Here is a 21008-nt window from a genome sequence, read left to right on the forward strand (position 1 = left end):
CTTAGTGAGAGAGTGCAAATGATCACAAACAAAGTGGCAAACACCGTGAATGAAGGTGCTGAGACTGAGAGATAGAGAGAGAAGAATACGACACCAGAATGTTGTCAAACCCTCCTCCGAAGGCCCCACTCTCTATGGCCAGAGCGGTCTAATATTGATTGCACAAATCTCTACAATGCAATGGACTTGCAGACGATGTCGACGACAATGATGACGACGACAAGACGGGCTGAAATCTGAAAACGCTAAGGGTTGAAATCTGCAAAGCTTCTATCTGCTGATTTCTGACTCTATGTCGGTGACGACAGCGATGACGACGATGCGACGACGACACGATGAAAACACAGATACTGAAATCCACGTTTTCCGGGCTGAATCTGCAACGTTGGCTGATCTGATCGTGCGACGAGGATCTGCTGCGGGAAGGTGAGATCTGCGAGGTTTGGTGGCTATTTTGCGGTGTCTATCTGCTGAAAATGCAAAATCCTGATGCAAAGGCTGAATCTGCCACGAAGAGTCTGCAAAACGCTAGGTTGACTGCATGATGCAAAAACGCTAGGGCTGACCTGTGGTCTAATGCAAAAATGCTATGGCATCTGCCGGGAATCTACTACCGCCGGCTTATCTGCAGCTGCAAAACGCTGGGGCTGATCTTGATGAAAACGCTAGCTATTGTTCATGCAGAAAACGCTATGGCCATCTACTGCAAAAACGCTAGGTCTTCTTGTTGGGGTCTTGCTGAGAAGATGCCTATCAGACATTGGGTCCAACGTAACCGCGAAACGTTTCACCCCGAAACGGGGCATTTCACCCCGAAACATTTCACCCTTGAGAGGAGCCTCGGTGAAACGTATGACCGAAAGGCCAATTTTGGGTATATATAGTATAATATATATACATATAGGTGTGCACAGTGCAATACACATTTGGACACATTTGTGCCAAATCTAGATCCTTGAGAGAGGGAGATATCATCAAATATGATAATGTGATCAATATCGATGACATTACCTCTACTTTCCAAGATATAGACCGTTGCATAATTTAAACTGGAACACACTGAAAGTGAGCAAAATTTAAACCTCAAAGCGACAAGAAATTACAACTTACAAAGTTACAAGTTACAACTAGTAACTACTTGCACATTCAAGTCTCAAGATTTTTGATTCATCGAACATTACTAGTAGAACTAAACAAAACAATGGATTAGATAGTGAAGTTTGAACACAATGCACATAGAATGTCAAGAACATAAGTCAATTCTCCATGTAAATAAAATGAAATCCAAACCATAATCTTGTCGAGACTCGACAGACTACATAGCACAAGACTGTAAAGAGTCAAGACTGGAGTGATGGTGTCAAAGCTATATCTGGTCAAAGCCCATACGGCAAACACAAAAAAAGCTGTCCCATGACAAAATGATGAAGTAGCATGACAAAATATGCAAATCTGAGCGCTAGTGAGTCGCTCCTCTAGACTCCAAAAGAGACTATTGAGATCCATTTGACTGACTCCCCTCATCACTCTCACACTCTGAAGGAGTCGGGGTAAGTCGCCTAGTAGTAGAAGTAAGCTCTGCAACACTGCGTCTGGGCCTACGTGCTCGAGTAGCTCTCTCAGGACGAGCACAAGTAGTAGCAACCGTGGACTCCCCACGGCGGCGACGTGTAGTCGAACGAGTCTGTCGTGAGAACTTCATCATGTCCTCATGGATGAAATCATACACATCGTCCTCACGTGTATGTGGCTGGAGATGTGAGATGTCGGCTGCCTCAACTACAATCTGTCGATGATCCACTTGCTTGGGTAGCCAACTGACAGGGCCGGCACTATCCAATCCACCCGCTGTCACGTGACACATCCCAACCCTATGTGTCTGTGGACGAGCTACACCACAGCAGGGTTCAATCAGTCTAGATTAGAAGTGATCTCGCACTTTTGTGAGTCTATTCGTAGACCGTGCATGCCCAGTCACTTAGCATAGATGCATATCCTCCGGTTGCACACAGCATGATCATCGCAATTCCCATCAGAATCCATTAGCATCAGTTAAGGAAATTTTCCAGTGTCTTTAGCCTATTTTCCTATTTATTGGGATTTTCACTTATTATTTTTAAGTGACTTTCCTACAAAAGTAGGTAGGGCAATTTCGCTAAGTTAATATATAAGCAAACCCAAGTTAGCACTTTCTGGCAGAAGAGGAAACAGGAGCTTCCCGCTCAACAGGCAACTTCTCAGCAGTAACCCCTCCAGCACCCCCCAACGTTTTTGGACCTCCTTCTTCGCGGGGATTCCCAACAGATTCCCATCGCCAGCATCTCCCTCACCAGGGCGTTTTCCTCCCATAGCATTTCAAGAGCCGTTGCTGCAGTTTACTAACGCTAGGCCTCTGCCATCATCAGCGTTTTCAGCCAAAAACACCAGCTACTCCAGCAGATTATCAGTGTTTTCAACCTCAGCATAACCCTAGCGACATCAGCCCAAAAACACCAGCAGATCTCAGAATCTGGTAGCGTTTTTGCAGCAGCAAATCAGCCTTGAAGAAACGCAGTTTTCAGCCGTTAGCAAAGTAGCAGATCAGCCCCAAGATGGTTGCAGATGATCCCCCATTTTCAGCCATAAAAACGCAGCCAAAACAGTCATTTTCAGCCACCGAAACAGTCCCGAATTCAGCGATTAGAAGATCCCAGATTTCAGCCATCAACTCGTCGTCGTCGGCATAGTCCCATTGCATCAGTCCATTGCATACGCATTGTACACCTTTGTGCAATCAAAGTAGACCACTCTCGCCGACGAGAGTGGGGCCTTCGGAGGAGGGTTTTACAACCTCTCGGTGTCGTATCTCTTCTCTCTCCTTCTCTCAGTCTCATTCACTTGCACGCACAATCCATTCACTTTGTTCGTGATCATAGCACTCTCCATAAGACGGAAAGCTCTCTCTTTCCCTAAGAACTGAAAGGAACCTTGAGCAATAAAGATCACTAATCTTGAGAAAATACAACATTCATTCCATTGCACCTTACATTGGTATCAGAGCTTTGGAAGTGTTCTGCATTACTCAAGGAAAGAACCACAAGAATTTTTTTTGCTTGTTGCGATCGCACGAACCCAAGTTTACTTGGGCGCGGCGATTCCTAATCGTGTTTTGTTAAAGAGTGACAGGAATCCCAAGAAAGAAGGGCTTGTCCAGCCTCCCCTTGTGTCTCTTTTCACTCATTGAGAGCGGACCGTGCACTTAGCGGCCAGCCAATCGACGTGAGGTGGGAAAAAGCAACCTTGGTGTGAGCGCAAGGCCGCCAAGGGGTGCGCCCGCAGAAAAGGGTAGAACTCGGGTGAAGAGAAGATCCTTCTCCAACGCGATTTGCAAGCGAAAGAAAACCTCAAGAACCCCAAGAACCCAAGACCCTCAAGACTCAAGAACCTCAAGAACCCTAGATTCTCACGAATCAAGGACCTCAAGACCCTCAAGAACCCAAGTTCCTCGCGAACTTCCGAACCCAAGATTATAGTGCATGGTCGTCACCCGAAGCGGAATGGATACTTGACATACAGGTGATGAGCATGAGAGAGGCGACGAAGATTTTTCCCCACCAGGAGACTTTTTCGACCCTCCCCCTTCGCCATCTACGCCACGAGTTGCACTCACTCCTATGGAGATGATGGTCAAGTCGGTGTTAGAGATGATGGCACAACAACAAGAAATGAATAGAGTTGCATTGGCACAACTCGCAAGCAAAGCGGAAGCACAAGAAGCCAAGGACCGCGAGCACGATGAAAGAAACGCCACTCTTGTGGCAAAACAAGAAGAAAATCGCCTTGCTCAGGAACGAGAGCGCATTGCTCTTGCCGCAAAACAAGAAGAAAATCGACTTACTTTCGAACGCGAGCGCGATGAATGAGAGGCTCAAAGGGAGATTCGTCATCAAGAATTTATTTCCCACATTCTAGCCTCGAGGACCGAACCACCCAAAGATCGTGGGAGTTCGTCAAGTGGCGCAAGCCACGACGCGGATTCCAACCATCTAGTCACAGAAAAGTTGACTTTCAATAAGTATGACGGTAAGATGGATGCTACAGTTATTCATTCTTGGTTGCATCAATTTAATACTTATTTTGCGACAACTAAGAAGACAGAAAATAGCAAAGTTTTGACGGCAGCTATGTACCTTGCCGGTGATGCCATCAATTGGTACAACGCATGGCAAGAGGCACAACTAGCCGCGCACCTAGAGGCAGCCGAGGATTTCACGCCCCTCTCTTTTAGTCGGGCTGATTTCCAAGACAAGCTCAAGGCGCGGTTTATGCCACCTCAGTACCTGGCACGCTTGAAAGACGATTGGCGCACTCTCAAGCAAAATGGTATGCCGGTCATGTCTTTTTCTAATCGTGTTTTGCAGCTGGGTACCCAACTACGCATGTCGGATGAAGAGCGCAAAGAGGCTTTTCTCTTTGGATTGGACGAGTATATCAAGTACGATGTCGAGGTATTCGATCCAATCGATCTCAACAAGGCGGTAGCGATTGCTCTCGCACAGGAGATGAAGCACAACAAGGGAAAGCCTAAGGAGAACAAGACTTCCACAAGGACCTCGCGGACTCCACAGAACGGTAAGAATGGTAAGAATGATAACTCTTCTAACCAATCTTCCAACAGTCTCTCATCAAAGAATTCTTCCAATGAATCTAAGGGTAAGGCTAACACAATTGCTAAACGTAAGCTTACTCCAGATGAAAAGGTAGCACAAGGAATTGTAGAAGGATACATCACTTCGAAAGAACAAAGCACTTATTCTAAAGAAGGTCGTTGTTTTCATTGTCACATTAAGGGTCACATAAAAAGAACATGTCCTAAGCTTGAATCGAATGAATCTAAAGAACCCACAACACCCACTACATCTGTCAATGCAATGAATGATAACACGATTGTGCCCAAAGTTTCTCAGGACCCTCCCATTGATGATTCTCTCATTAAATGTTATGGTCGTACGTCGGGGCACCGTTTTGTCATATTGTTTGACCTAGGTAGTATGCATGATGTGATCAGCCCCTCTCTTGTTGAGAGAGCCCGCCTCGAAGTTAGTCCGAGATCTCCTATCGAGGTCTCTGGCTTTCGTCCTGGTATGGACGCTCTCATCACAAAGGAGTGCCTTGATGTGTTGTTTGCAATTCAACAGACTGCCTTCACTAGAAGATTTGTTGTTTCTCCTCTCTCAAGATGTGATATGACTTTAGGCATGACATGGTTTCGTGAAATAAACCCTCTCGTTGATTGGGAGGCTAGCACTTTAACTCTCAATGCCAAAAGTGATTCTCCTACTGTCTTTCATGGAGTGGACACTGCTCCTCCATCTCTCATTGCTAATATGCAGGACAAGGTTGAAAGAATTCAGGATAAGGAGATTCTCTCAATCTCTTTTTCTCCACAGCATGACACAGGATTTGCATGATTATGAGAAGCATGATGATTTGATGGATAATGATTTGCATGATGATTTGGATGAAAAAGACAAGCATGATGAATTGCATGAAAGACAAGCATGATGAATTGCATGAAGATGACGTGGTTGTTCCCAAGGATGATGTGTTAGTTGATGCTTTTTCTAGCGAAGCTAACCTCGTTGTAGATTCGATCAATCACGAAGATCCGATCTTGGCTTTCGAGTCGAGGTCCAAAGAACCCCCACAAGAAGATTCGATAGATCCCAAAGAACCGATCTTGGCTCTCGAGCCTTGGTCAAAAGCACCCTCACAGGAAGTATTATGTGTTCGCATGATTGATACGCACGCATCGTTCGAGTGTTTCATTCGTGAAGGTTTCCTGTATTTTAGTCAGCATCGTTATGTGATCCCTTTTACTAGGCATGACATATTGTATGTTGAGCACGTTTCTATCATGGATGAGCACGAATGTATGTGAATTGTTCATGAAAAGTTGAAAAGTTTGTATGTCAGGAAGTCGCATTCCATGTCTCTTCCTTGGCATGACACAGTTTACGAAAGAGCACATGATAGTATGAACACCAAGCATGGGCATTTCCATTGTGATTTGCCACAGTTGATTGATTTCGATCAAACAGAAAAGATCCGACCTCATTGTTTACATGTGTTTGATGAACGGGTTGTCACTCCGTCTCTATGTTCATCTACATTGCATACACACTCTTTAGAGAAGACACAATTTTTTTCCTTCACTTTACATGGAATGGGTATGTTCATGGTTTTCTGTTGGAGATGGTTTCAGGAATTTTCAGCCATGGAGATTCTTGAAGACGGAAGAAGCCGGACTCTAGACGAAGTTGAAGCAAGAAAGGAGATTCTGAAGACTTTGTGTCGCTTTCGGCGCGACATAAAGAAGCAAGCTTTGCAGACCTTTATGAAGTTCAAGTACCGCACGACCCACATATCAGAGTGGGCCGGCAAAGAGTCCCTTCCAGAATTCCGGATGCTCTTGGCGATCTCCCTCGACGCCATACAGTTCGGTACCAGTATCTCACTTTGAAAAGGAGGGGATGTCACGTGACACATCCCAACCCTATGTGTCCGTGGACAAGCTACACCACAACAGGGTTCAATCAGTCTAGATTAGCAGTGATCTGGCACTTTTGTGAGTCTATTCGTAGACCGTTCATGCCCAGTCACTTAGCATAGATGCATATCCTCCGGTTGCACACAACATGATCATCGCAATTCCCATTAGAATCCATTGGCATCACTTAGGAAAATTTTCCAATGCATTTAGCCTATTTTCCTATTTATTGGGATTTTCACTTATTATTTTTAAGTGACTTTCCTACAAAAGTAGGTAGGGCAATTTCGCTAAGTTAATATATAAGCAAACCCAAGTTAGCACTTTCTGGCAGAAGAGGCAACAAGAGCTTCCTGCCCAACAGGCAACTTCTCAACAGTAACCCCCCCAACACCCCCCAACGTTTTTGGACCTCCTTCTTCGCGGGGATTCCCAACAGATTCCCATCGCCAGTATCTCCCTCACCAGGGCGTTTTCCTCCCATAGCATTTCAAGAGCCGTTGCTGCAGTTTACTAACGCTAGGCCTCTGCCATCATCAGCGTTTTCAGCCAAAAACACCAGCTACTCCAGCAGATTATCAGCCAGCATAACCCTAGCGACATCAGCCCAAAAACGCCAGCAGATCTCAGATTCTCGTAGCGTTTTTGCAGCAGCAAATCAGCCTTGAAGAAACACAGTTTTCAGCCGTTAGCAAAGTAGCAAATCAGCCCCAAGATGGTTGCAGATGATCCCCCATTTTCAGCCATAAAAACGCAGCCAAAACAGTCATTTTCAGCCACCGAAACAGTCCCGAATTCAGCGATTAGAAGATCCCGGATTTCAGCCATCAAGTCGTCCTCGTTGGCATAGTCCCATTGCATCAGTCCATTGCATACGCATTGTACACCTTTGTGCAATCAAAGTAGACCACTCTCGCCGACGAGAGTGGGGCCTTCGGAGGAGGGTTTTACAACCTCTCGGTGTCATATCTCCTCTCTCTCCTTCTCTCAGTCTCATTCACTTGTACGCACAATCCATTCACTTTGTTCGTGATCATAGCACTCTCCATAAGACGGAAAGCTCTCTCTTTCCCTAAGAACTAAAAGGAACCTTGAGCAATAAAGATCACTAATCTTGAGAAAATACAACATTCATTCCGCTGCACCTTACACCCGCCTTCTCCAATACCCGAAAGATTGGCATTAACAAATGCCAACCTATGAAGCTGGGCAGTATTGAGCCTACAGAAAAGTTAAAACACCCCAAGTTAGGCAAAATGCATAGACAAGTCACTGCAATGAACCATAGAGCGTATGACTAAAGCTAAATTCTCATTGAGAAGCTCACCTATTTCGATCTTTTGTATGTATGTCCCCCATTATGCTCCATAGCCTCTCTGCACCGGATGAGCTCACCTCTTGGGAGATAACCCGCAAAGCCAAAGGCTGCAACATGGGTGTCAAACCCCCAAATTTTTCCCACCATGAAACAACAAAACCGCGAAACGCATTTCGGCATGCGTGAAACGCAAAACGCCTGAAACGTTTCGGTGTGCGAGTGAAACGCCACCAATGAAACGGCTCAAAAATTTGAGGCTTTTTGCCGAAATCGTACCCTTAGGCTTATCAAAGGCTGCAGGTTGCGGGGCGCGGAGCTGGGTAAATTTAAAAGGGTCGCGCGGCCTCGCGCCTCTGGTTTTCAACTTTTCTGCCTGCTAGCGTTGACGCGACTGGCTACGAGAGCCTAAGACAATTCGACTGAGGAGTCGAGGACTCCCTGGCTGCGACTCTACAAGTGCTCAAAGGTATTAAATTCTCTCTCTCTCTCTCTCTCTCTCTCTCTCTCTCTCTCTCTCTCTCTCTCTCTCTCTCTCACACACACACACAACAGACAACAGACAAATTGACAAATGAATTGTCTGTTGTGAGAGAGAGAGAGAGAGAGCGAGTATTATCATTTATGTCACCGTTCACGTGACTCAGTCACGACTCACTCACGTCCCGACTTCGGAGTCTGGAGTTTGACTCGGAGATTTCTGCTTGCTCAATGCTCTGAGAGAGAGAGAGAGAGAGAGAGAGAGAGAGAGAGAGAGATTGCAATGCGAGTCGCGACTATAATCTTTATCGGTCAATTTTCTCACATGTGTTACATGTATCAAAATTTAAAGGGCTGAGGATCTTCGATCATGGTGAGTGAACAGATCAGGCAACCAGTAATTGAGAGGGATACATGGGAGTCTACAGTTTTCATTTCCAAATATCACAAATCTAGCTCTCGCAAGGTTGTATGTAAGCTGTGTGGGGATGTGCTCACAAGAGGTGTGACCCGCTTGAAAGCCCATTACGCTTGGATCGGAAGCAAAGGGAGAGATACATGCAAATCCGTCTCCGAAGAGTTGTTTTCTTTTGGGGGTGAGCGGGTAAAGTACATCAGTATTGTCATGTCCTCTCTTTAGTCCCCAATACATGAAGAGGCCCTCTTAAAGAAAGTCCAAGATAAAAAAGGTAAATTGGCTGCTCAAAACCCTCCCTTGCCTATGGTGGGTGCTACTTCTAGTACTCCACGAGCCTCGACTCCAAATATCTCTTCCACCTGTCGTGCTCTAAATGTTACTGCTAGTGTGGAAGATAGCAATGCAGGAGATGCTACAGAAGCTAGCACTCAAGACGTGGATACTAGTCACGCTGCTCCTCCTATTAGCGCCACACAGGCAGCTCCTTCCCAACCCGAAGTGGGACAACTTGGAGTAGGTACGCATAAGAAGAGGGCTTGCACATCTAGGCGCTCTTCTACATTGCATGATGTTTGGGCTCCTAGCTTGAAGAAGGCGGCAGAGATTGCCAAGAAGCGTTTTTTTATCAATGCAATATTGCATTCCATGCTGCACGCACAGGGGCCTACAAAAGATTTGTGAATGCTGTCTCAATGGCTACAGTTGCGGGAGCGCCAATTACTCCTGCCGGATCTGAGGCACTTCGCACTAGCAGATTGACACATCAAGTAGACATGGTTCATGAGCAATTGCAGGGTCATAGAGATTCTTGGGCAATATATGGCTGCATTACCATATCGGATGGCTGGAAAGATGTGCGAAAGCGTCACTTACTCAACATCCTCGTCTCTTGTTATACCGGCACAACGTTTTTGAGAGCCATTGATGTGTCAGGAGCTGCATACGAATCACTGGTATGTTTCTTATCCTTATTTCTTGTCTCTTGGAAATCAAAGCATAGAGCATCATAGTTCAAAGTGAAGTGTTTCTTACAAGTTACAACTTACAAGATTCGAATCCCAAATGTGCATGAGAGCTTATTTTTCAGCACATTCGAGATGTTATCGAGGAGGTTTGGGCCACAACATGTGGTGCAAGTGCTAACAGACAATGCAAGCAATTGCAAGCTTATGGACGAAATGGTCGAAGCTGCATACCCACACATAGTATGGAGTCCGTGTGCAGCACACTCCATTGATCTTATGATGGAAGATATTGGTGCACTACCATGGGTGACTACACTAGTTGATAAAGCTCTATAGCTTATCAACTTCGTTCATCGAAAATCATTTGCTCTAGGGTTGTTCACTGCCCATTGCAAATGGGCTCTCAAGAAGCCGGCAAAGACCCGATTTTGCTACATCTTTATTGTCTTGTGCCGGTGAGCTTCTCAAAGGTTTCCTATTCTTTGAATGCCCATTTTTTAGACTTATGTGAAGCTCAAATATACATTGTTTTATGTACTGCTTGATGAAATGCAAAGATGACTTGCGTCGTATGGTGGTAGATGAAAGGTGGTTAAATTGGCCAGACTCCACCACTCCTGCTGGCAGTGGCGACCCTTGATGGGGTGATTTGCAACAACACGTTTTGGAGGGAGATTGATGGCCTTCAAGCAGCTCTTCAACCGATTGTTAGTGTTTTACGCTTATGTGATAGTGAGGGATCCACCCTCAGTGTCCTCTACGAGTTCATGACAAAGTTGAGGGTAGCCATACGTGATTACACGTCATTGAGCTCAAACAGGTAAGGTTTTTGAAATATTTATCTTTCTTTCAAGTCTTAACTCTTATAGCATTATACATATCGTAGTTCACAAGTGATTATGTGAACTTGTGATATGTAGAGTAAGCATCATGCTTGACATATTTAATGTACGATGGAATTGGTTTCGCCGTCCTATACATTGTGTAGCCCACATGCTACTTCCGGCTTGGAGAAGTGAGACTCAAAGATCCGATCGTGTGCTTTTGACCGGATGGAATGAATATGTGAAGAGAATCTATCGAAACAATGGTCATGCGCAAAATCGACTAGAAGAGGATCTTTTGGAGTATAGAGGTATACGTATAAGGTCTTAAAGCACAATCATAAAGAGCATATTCTAAAGTCTTTAGAGCTTGCAAATTGTGTCTTGATTCTTGTGAGAAATTATACATATAGGTGGCAGGGGAAATTTTTCTCGTGCAATTGCCAAAGATGTTAAAAACCAAGCACTTCCAGTTTCATGGTGGGGAAAAGTTGGGGGTTTGACACCCATGTTGCAGTCTTTGGCTTTGCGGGTCCTCTCCCAAGAGGTGAGCTCATCCAGTGCGGAGAGGGCTATGGAGCATAATGGGAGACATACATACAAAAGATCGAAATAGGTGAGTTTCTCAATGAGAATTTAGCTTTGGTCATACGCTCTATGGTTCATTGCAGTGACTAGTCTATGCATTTTGCCTAACTTGGGGTGTTTTAACTTTTTTGTAGGCTGAACACTCCACAGCTTCATAGGTTGGCATTTGTTAATACCAATCTTTCGGGTATTGGAGAGGCGGGTGGATTGGATAGTGCCAGCCCTGTCAGTTGGCTACCAAAGCAAGTGGATCATCGACAGATTGTAGTTGAGGCAGCAGACATCTCACATCTCCAGCCACATACACCTGAAGACCAGTGTGACATAAAAACACGTTTCATGCAGATGAAACCCCAAAACCCCGAAACCTATGAAACGTTTTGCCGAAACGCATGAAACGGACAGGCATTTTTTATGAAACGTTTAAAATTGGAGCTTTTTTTCCAGAAACTTTGTTCAATAGAAATACTTTGCTAAATGAATCAATGATGCATCAATTATGATTCATGAAACTAGCGGCTGTGTTTTAACTTTCATCAATACTCAACATCTCTTTGATCGTGCTCGCTTGAAGTCGCTTCTAAGCAGTGAGCACATCTCTCTCTCATGAAACCTGTTTCATGTTTTTGACGCTACGAAACGAAACGTTTCAAAACCTCAAACCCCGAAACGACCGAAACCCCGAAACGTTTCATGTCACACTACTGAGGACGATGTGTATGATTTCATCCGTGAGGACATGATGAGGTTCTCACGACAGACTCGTTCGACTACACGTCGCCCAGACGTAGTGTTGCAGAGGTTACTTCTACTACTAGGCGACTTACTCCGACTCCTTCAGAGTGTGACAGTGATGAGGGGAGTCAGTCAAATGGATCTCAGTAGTCTCTTTTTGAGTCTAGAGCAACGACTCACTAGCGCTCAGATTTGCATATTTTGTCATGCTACTTTATCATTTTGTCATGGGACGGCTTTTTTTGTGTTTGCCGTACGGGCTTTGACACCGTCACTCCAGTCTTGACTCTTTACAGTCTTGTGCTATGTAGTCTATCGAGTCTCCACAAGATTATGGTTTGGATTTCATCTTATTTACATGGAGAATTGACTTATGTTCTTGACATTCTATGTGCATTGTGTTCAAACTTCACTATCTAATCCATTGTTTTGTTTAGTTCTACTAGTAATGTTCGATGAATCAGAAATCTTGAGACTTGAATGTGCAGGTAGTTACTAGTTGTAACTTGTAACTTTGTAAGTTGTAATTTCTTATCGCTTTGAGCTTTAAATTTTACTCACTTTCAGTTTGTTCCAGTTTAAATTATGCATCGGTCTATATCTTGGAAAGTAGAGGTAATGTCATTGATATTGATCCCATTATCATATATGATGATATCTCCCTCTCTCAAAGATCTAGATTTGCCACAAATGTGTGCAAATGTGTACTGCACTGTGCACACCTATTATGTATATATATACCCAAAATTGGCGTTTCGGTCATACGTTTCACCGAGGCTCCTCTCAAGGGTGAAACGTTTCAGGGTGAAACGCCCCGTTTTGGGGTGAAACGTTTCGGGTCTGAAACGTTTCGCGGTTACGCTACCATGAAACTGGAAGTGCTTGGTTTTCAACATCTTTGGCAATTGCACGAGAAAAATTTCCCCTGCCACCTATATGTAGAATTTCTCACAAGAATCAAGACACAATTTGTAAGCTCTGAAGACTTTAGAATATGCTCTTTATGATTGTGCTTTAAGACCTTATAGACTTTAGAGATCTTTACCTCTATACTCCAAAAGATCCTCTTCTAGTCAATTTTGCACATGACCATTGTTTCAATAGATTCTCTCCACATATTCATTCCATCCGGTCAAAAGCACACGATCGGATCTTTGAGTCTCACTTCTCCAAGCCGGATGTAGCATGTGGGCTACACAATGTATAGGACGGAGAAACCAATTCCATCATATATCAAATATGTTGAGCATGATGCTTACCCTACATGTCACAAGTTCACATAATCACTTGTGAACTACGATATGTATAATGCTATAAGAGTTAAGACTTGAAAGAAAGATAAATATTTCAAAAACCTTACCTGTCTGAGCTCAATGACGTGCAATCACGTATGGCTACCCTCAACTTTGTCATGAACTCGTAGAGGAGACCCAGAGTGGATCCCTCACTATCACATAAGCGTAAAACACTAACAATCGGTTGAAGAGCTGCTTGAAGGCCATCAATCTCCCTCCAAAACGTGTTGTTGCAAATCACCCCATCAAGGATCGCCATGGCAGCATGAGTGGTGGAGTCTGGCCAATTTAACCACCTTCCATCTACCACCATACGATGCAAGTCATCTTTGCATTTCATCAAGCTGTACATAAAACAATGTATATTTGAGCTTCACATAAGTCTAAAAAATGAACATTCAAAGAATAGGAAACCTTTGAGAACCTCACCAGCACAAGACAATAAAGATGTAGCAAAATCGAGTCTTTCCCAGCTTCTTGAGAGCCCATTTGCAATGGGCACTGAACAACCCTGGAGCAAATGATTTTTGATGAACGAAGTTGATAAGCTGTAGAGCTTTATCAACTAGTGTAGTCACCCATGCTCGTGCACCAATATCTTCCATCATAAGATCAATGGAGTGTGCTGCACACAGACTCCATACTATGTGTGGGTATGCAGCTTCGACCATTTCGCCCATAAGCTTGCAATTGCTTGCATTGTCTGTTACCACTTGCACCACATGTTGTGGCCCAACCTCCTCGATAGCATCTCGAATGTGCTGAAAAATAAGCTCTCCTACACATTTGGGATTCGAATCTTGTAAGTTGTAACTTGTAAGAAACACTTCACTTTGAACTATGATGCTCTATGCTTTGGTTTCCAAGAGACAAGAAATAAGGATAAAAAACATACCACTGATTCGTATGCGAGCTCCTGACACATCAATGCCTCTCAAAAATGTTGTGCCGGTACAACAAGAGATTAGGATGTTGAGTAAGTGACGCTTTCGCACATCTTTCCAACAATCCGATATGGTAGTGCAGCCATATATTGCCCAAGAATCTATATGACCCTGCAATTGCTCATGAACCATGTCTACTTGACATGTCAATCTGCTAGTGCAAAGTGCCTCAGATCCGACATGAGTAATTGGCGCTCCCGCAGCTACAGCCATTGAGACAGCATTCACAAATCTTTTGTAGGCCCCTGTGCGTGCAGCATGGAATGCAATGTTGCATTCGTTAAAAAAAAGTTCCTCGACAATCTCCGCCACCTTCTTCAAGCTAGGAGCCCAAACATCATGCAATGTAGAAGAGCGCCCAGATGTGCGAACTCTCTTCTTATGCGTACCTACTCTAAGTTGTCCCACTTCGGGTTGGAAAGGAGCTGCCTGTGTGGCGCTAATAGGAGGAGGAGCATGACTAGTATCCACCTCTTGAGTGCTAGCTTTTGTAGTATCTCCTGCATTGCTATCTTCCACACTAGAAGTAACATTTAGAGCACGACAGGTGAAAGAGATATTTGGAGTCGAGGCTCGTGGAGTACTAGATGTAGTAGGGATATTTGGAGTCGAGGCTCGTGGAGTACTAGAAGTAACACCCACCATAGGCAAGGGAGGGTTTTGAGCAGCCAAGTTACCTTTTTCATCTTGGACTTTCTTTAAGAGGACATCTTCAGGGCATGACAATACTGATGTACTTTGCCCGCTCAGCCCGCTCACCCCCAAAAGAAAGCCACAACTCTTCGGAGACAGATTTGCATGCATCTCTCCCTCTGCTTCCTATCCAAGCGTAATGGGCTTTCAAGCGGGTCACACCTCCTGTGAGCACATCCCCACACAGCTTACATACAACCTTGCGAGAGCTAGATTTGTGATATTTGGAAATGAAAACTGTAGACTCCCATGGATCCCTCTCAATTATTGGCTGCCTGATCTATCCTCTCACCATGATCGAAGATCCTCAGCCCTTCAAATTTTGATACATGTAACACATGTGAGAAAATTGACCGATAAAGAACTTAGTCGCGACTTGCATTGCAATCTCTCTCTCTCTCTCTCTCTCTCTCTCTCTCTCTCTCTCTCTCTCTCTCTCTCTCTCTCTCTCTCTCTCTCTCTCTGTGTGGCAGTTATCCATGCTCTTACTCAGTGGCGACACTTTCTACTTGGAGCCAATTTTACAATGTTCACCGATCATCAGAGTTTACAATATTTCTTGTCGCAAAAACACCTTTCGGACAAGCAAATGCAGTGGGCAAACATCTTTTCACAATTTCACTTTCAGATTATACATGTTAAGGGACAAAAGAATGTGGTGGCCGATGCACTCTCTTGTAAGCCATTGATTTTGGCTATTTCGGCAGATCATCATCGCAGCTTCGAGGATATGGTAGATCAGTCTACCACAGATCCGGATTTTGCAGACATCTTTGACCGATTACAGAGTGGGGAAGCAGTTGTGGGCTATTCACTCAAGGAAGGCTATTTGATGCGGAAGAACTTGTTGTGTGTTACACAAGCACTGAGACATAAGGTTTTGACAAAGTGCCACTGTCCACCTTTTTTGGGCCATCGCCGCATAGAGACCACCTTGAAAAGGGTGGATTCTACTGGCCCAGGCTCAAAATAAATGTGGATGTGTTTGTTCGCGGTTGTTTGATATGCCAAAAGGTTGAGTTTGACAAGCATAAGCCACCAGATCTTTTGCAACCTTTACCTATATCTAGCCGACCTTGAAAGTATAGCAATGGATTTTATTTTTTATCTTCCCCAGACTCATAGCGGACACAATGGCATCTAGATAGTCATCAACAGATTTAGCAAGCAGGCCATTTTATTCCAATCAAGAAGACGGTTAAGCCAAATCATTTGGCTAAACTGTTTGTCTCGCATATCTTTTGACTTCATGGCATGCCTCAATCTATAGTCACAAAAAGAGATCAGTTTGTTTTCGAGGGCAATCTGGGAGAATATTGATACTCTGTTGCTGTTCTCGTCCTCTTTCCACCCGCACACAGACACGCAATCGAAGACTGCGAATTCAGTAGTCCTAGACTTGTTGAAGTCTCACATCTCTGATTAGAAAGCTCATTGGGAGAAGTTTTTTCCCTTGGTAGAGTTTGCCTACATCACCACAGTACATACGTCTACGAGAAAGGCGCCATTTGAGATCATTGAGGGTGCTAAGAAGGTTTCACATGTTCTAAGCATCAAGGATAAGATTTTTGAAGCAGATCAGTATGTTCAAGATCTCAAGACTGCTTTTGCAAATGTGAGTGAGGCTCTTGAGTAGTCTCAAGCAAGGCATAAGAAGGCAGCTGACAAGCATCGACGTGACTTGCACTTGAAGGAAGATGATTGGGTGCTTCTACGGTTTGAGAAGGCACACCTACGGAAATGAAAGGGTAAGGAGGAGCGACTTTTTTCAAAGTTGAGTATGAGATATTATGGCCCTTTCCAGATTCAGAAAAAGCGAAATGATGTATACTTGGAAGATTCATAACGCATTTAATGTGAAGTGTTGAAACCTTTCAAAGGTGTGGTGCCAGTGGCCAAGAAGCTTGAGGAGCAACCTGAAGTTCTCCTCCCAAAACAGATACGGGCTCACAAGTAAAGGAAAGTAAAAGGTAGAGTGATACGCCAATATCTAGTTAAGTTAAACAACTTTCCGGCATTGAATGTGAAATGGATGGAGGAGAGGACCTAGCAGATACTCCTCAAATTTTGGAACTTTACCTTGAGGCTTTTGGTTTAGCTTCGACTATTCCAAGAGTTACCAATGCTCAACGGGTTGAATCTGGTGCGGCGTGGACTGCACAAGAGGGGAGTCACTCGGCTTCTTTGTCACAGATTACCCACATCGATTAAAATCTCTAATTTCTTTAGAGATTTCGGAGGTACTAATGGGCTAACAGTATTCTGTTGTATGACTTTAAGAAATGAAGTACTTTGTAATGGGAAATCCTTAAATGATTTTGATATATGTGCTCTCACATGTGTGTGATGTTTGAGTGCATGATTGAAAGACGAAATGACTGCAGGCGTTTCGATCTTGATTCACTGGAGGGGTGTGAAGATGATAGTAACAAGATTTAGTCAATCCTGACATCTGCTAAAGATCGGTGAGATCTGGATGTGATTGCTAAATACGTTACGATGACCATGATTCTCATCAAAGATCTCGACGGGGATAGTGATGTAAATGTTCAGGGATTGTCGTCTGCGTGCAAGTACTGGATATGTGTTGTCAATGTGCCGGTGCTTATAGTCAGTGTCTACTGAACTGGTTGTTGGCTTATGTTGGTTTTGCAGGCATAATCGAGGGCAATTATATTTCTTTCAAGAGGGGGTATGTCATAAAGTGATGATGTGGCATGACCTACAACACAAATTCCAAACAAACTGAGGAATGAGCCCCGTTGTAAGATGCATAAGAAGTTGTGACAACTTGCAGAACCAATCCAAGAAGCCAAATATGAAAGGACACCCAATTATAAGCTGTTCCAACTTATGGGGTATTGTCCGATGGGGCCCAAAAGAGACAGAGGCTAAAAAGACTAGCGTAAAGAACTGATGACGTGGCAATTGGACGAACCTCCACGATTTGCGTTGCTGACATGGCTATCGTATGGATTTCCACGAATCGCGCTACTGACTTGACAACTATATGGAAATTCCGCCCAATTTTGTGTGGGTCCGGAAGAGCGCAATTTCTTTTTTTCCCAATGATCATGTGACACATGGAAGCACGCACCTTTGAAGCTGCCTTCCACCGGGTCGTATGAACCCAGCCTTAGCTATAAGGTAGGTAGTTACCTTCAAATGTGGCAAGCTTAGTCTGTGGAAGACCTTTCTCTCGATTTCTCTGCCCAAGGCAGAGAATTGATGTTGTGTGTCTGATATAAACCTTACTCCTTTCATGTTCACACTTCATAGACAACCGTTGTATAAAAAATTACATCCTCACTAATCATGTCATACTTCTACCAAGCTAGATTGGCCATGTCAGCAGATTAGCTTGTCATTTTGAAAAGATAAGACAGTTAAAATCGGTGGGGCTAAAGAAGGGATACCTGCTCACGTGCAGAGGTCTCCGAGCCGCTGTATGAAGCAGAGAAGATGTTCGGAAGGCGCCTGCTGGTGTGATGGCCACTTTGGAATTTGAGGGTGAAGAGGGAAAGATGCGGAGAAAAAGCGTGCAATGAGGTGAGAGAAGGAGAGTAGGTGGAGACCGTAACCTCTCGGCGGCGTAAACTCCCTGGCCATGGCGACGCCAAGCAGAGTTGGGTTGTTGGCCGACTCAAGTGCATCTGCATTTCGTCCAGGTGGGTCCGCTGCGTTCAAGCGCACCCTCAAGCCTCACACACTACCTATTCCAGCCATCCCCCATGGCTGGGGTAAAGCAACCCTCATTTTTTTTTTATTTTTTTTTTACCATAAGCGCGGTGAATTTATATCGGAGAGAATGAAAGATTACATCTGAATAGCCACGGAGGTCCTAAACTCGATACACCGTTGTGGAGGATGTAGCATATGGGGTGGCAAAGCATACAGGAGGTGAGCTGCATGTGTAGGATTCATACGTTGGGGTATCCAAGCATGGGCACATACAAGAGGGTGTAGCAAGTGAAAGCTCCATAATGGGGGAAGTGTCCAAACTTTGCTCCATAAAAAAGGGGGGTTCGGGGGTGAGACCAAAACAAGGGGTTGTTGACACCCATCTCCATTACTACACTAAGCGAGTGAGGGGAAGGGCATCCAACTCAGCCTAGACTCTTGCCACAAATCTTTGCCCATCCTCAATCTGAGACTTAAAGTGACGGACCTCAATTTCAACCTTGATTTGCCACTGCTCCCTACTGGGCAACTTCACACAGGAGGCTTGAGATGAATTCTCATAGGCCAGCAATCGGTAATGGTAATCAGCATCTAAGAGAATCTCCTTGTTTGCCATGTACAAGGTCACTTCATCATTGGCAATCTTCATGTCTTGCAATTTCACTTGGGAGAAGAAAAGTCTCAAACTTGGTGTCTAATAAGCCCCCTCAAGCAATGTAAGGTTCCTTTGCCTCCAAATAATCTGGAGGAATTCTCCCCTGACTTTGTTCCAGAAAATGCTAAGGAACCCAACATAGTCCCCTAAAAACAGTTGTTTCCAGTTGGGTTGGAATTTGAGCACCTTAACCAATGGGGCTAACATAGAAGAGTTAGTTGAACATACACTGAATAAATGGCCAATGTCTTCCACTTCTCTAGAACACGTGTAGTAGATTCCACACTCAAGATTAGTCTAGGCTATTTTCTTCCCCGTCCATATAATTTTATGGAGAATGAATCACATGAGGACTGACTTCTTGGGCTCAATGGAAGGAGTCCAGAGGTAAGCAAACTTGTGGTTCCATTGTTTCCTGTCCAAATCAACTTTCCACATGAGATTGAGGGTTATGTAAAGAGGGGGAGATAAGTCAGGGGGCTTCCATATTGGATTGACAAGTTTGAAACTACCTTCCCAACAGAAAGCTTCAATGACAATGGAGGGGAAGGTGTCGAGGGTCCATTTGAGGTCCTCGGGGAAGATCCCAATCCTATCTCTAATGAGGGGCAGATCCCAAGGTTGGGTTCTCAATCTTAGGGAGAGCTAGGTCAGACAGCCAATAATGAGTATTATCCCCCAGAGTTGGTGCCAAGTCCTCATGCCTTTATTGTGGAGTACTACGGCCTTTTTCTTGTGATTGGTATGGAGTTCAAGAAGGGGGAGGGTAGGCCACCATATAGAGTCCCCTGAGGGAATAGAATACCTATGCTTAGAATCCATATTAATTCTCAGATCAAGCATGTGACGATTCCAAGCCTAAATGATTGAACGGAGTAACGAGACCACCTCTTGTTTACCAAAAAAAATGGTAGAAGTGGGGAGATTCGACCAACCTTTAGCTTCTTGAAGCTTGAACTTGTGCAGGTTCCTAAACATCAGGAGGGCCCACTTTTCATCAAGGGAAGCTAAAGCATTAATGACTAATTTGATGGCCATCTTATCAGCAGTGGTTCTTAGGTCGCTTGGCCAAGTCCACCATATTTGGTAGGTAGACAACATGCATCCCAGCTGACTTTTGAAGATTTTTGGAGGAACAGGTCACCATCCCAGAGGAAGTTTCTACAGACTTTGGTAATGACTGCCAGGTGAGAGTTAGTTGGCCTCCAACAGCAAAAGAAAAATAGCATGTAGGCGTTGAGAAAATGGTTGATGACCATAACTCTGCCTGCTAAGGAGTGCCGGAATCCTATCCATCTGTTGATCTTGGATTTAAAGTTGTTACATACCCAATCCCATATGGCTTTGAGAGTTACCTCAAAACCCATGGGAATGCCCAGCAACCCGAAAATGTGGCCTTCTTGAATGATTTTACTACCTATTTAGAAAATCCAATCCGAAATAGAAGAGAAGGGGTGAATCCCTGTTTTTTCATGGTTGATCTTGGACCTGGAGGCCAGATAGAATAGTTCGAGAGATAGCCAAAACTCCCTTAAGGAGGGCTCTTCATTGGTTAGCATAGCGTTAGTGTCATCGGCAAACTGGGACAAGCATTGTTGCTTCTCTGAGTTGGGGGAATTAATCCCTTTGATAAGGCCTTGTTCCATTTTGTCCTTAATGAGGCAACTGAGTCCATCAGTAGTAGCAGCAGCAAACAGGAAGGGGGTTAGTGGACAACCTTGCCTTACTAATCTTTCTAACCCAAGAGCATGTGATAGTTGTCCCCATTAAGGGAGATTCTTGCCCTTGCATTCCCAAAAAGGGTTTTAACACAGAGAATCGTGTACTGGCTAAAGCCCATAGCTTCAAGAATGTCATAAAATCTAATATCTAACTAACCCAAATGA

At 44.3% G+C, this 21008-nt stretch overlaps 1 protein-coding gene and 2 pseudogenes across 1 annotated transcript in view; 1 reads left to right on the forward strand and 2 right to left on the reverse strand.

The window, feature by feature from the left end:
* Positions 1–18538, reverse strand: part of TIC21 (translocon at inner membrane of chloroplasts 21) — a 52683-nt gene extending 34145 nt beyond the window's left edge. Inside the window, exon 1 of the mRNA XM_086511006.1 lies at positions 18203–18538. Coding sequence (XP_086367132.1) covers positions 18203–18445 — 243 coding nt within the window. The 5' untranslated portion in view covers positions 18446–18538. The remainder of the gene's footprint in view (positions 1–18202) is intronic.
* On the reverse strand, positions 1493–15089 carry LOC147459801 (uncharacterized; annotated as a pseudogene).
* LOC147459802 (uncharacterized) lies at positions 8695–12004 on the forward strand (annotated as a pseudogene).
* Positions 18539–21008: the final 2470 nt, after the last annotated feature.

Source organism: Adiantum capillus-veneris, chromosome 4 (genome assembly GCF_014529385.1).
Source record: "Adiantum capillus-veneris isolate H3 chromosome 4, ASM1452938v2, whole genome shotgun sequence".
NCBI classification, from domain to species: domain Eukaryota; kingdom Viridiplantae; phylum Streptophyta; class Polypodiopsida; order Polypodiales; family Pteridaceae; genus Adiantum; species Adiantum capillus-veneris.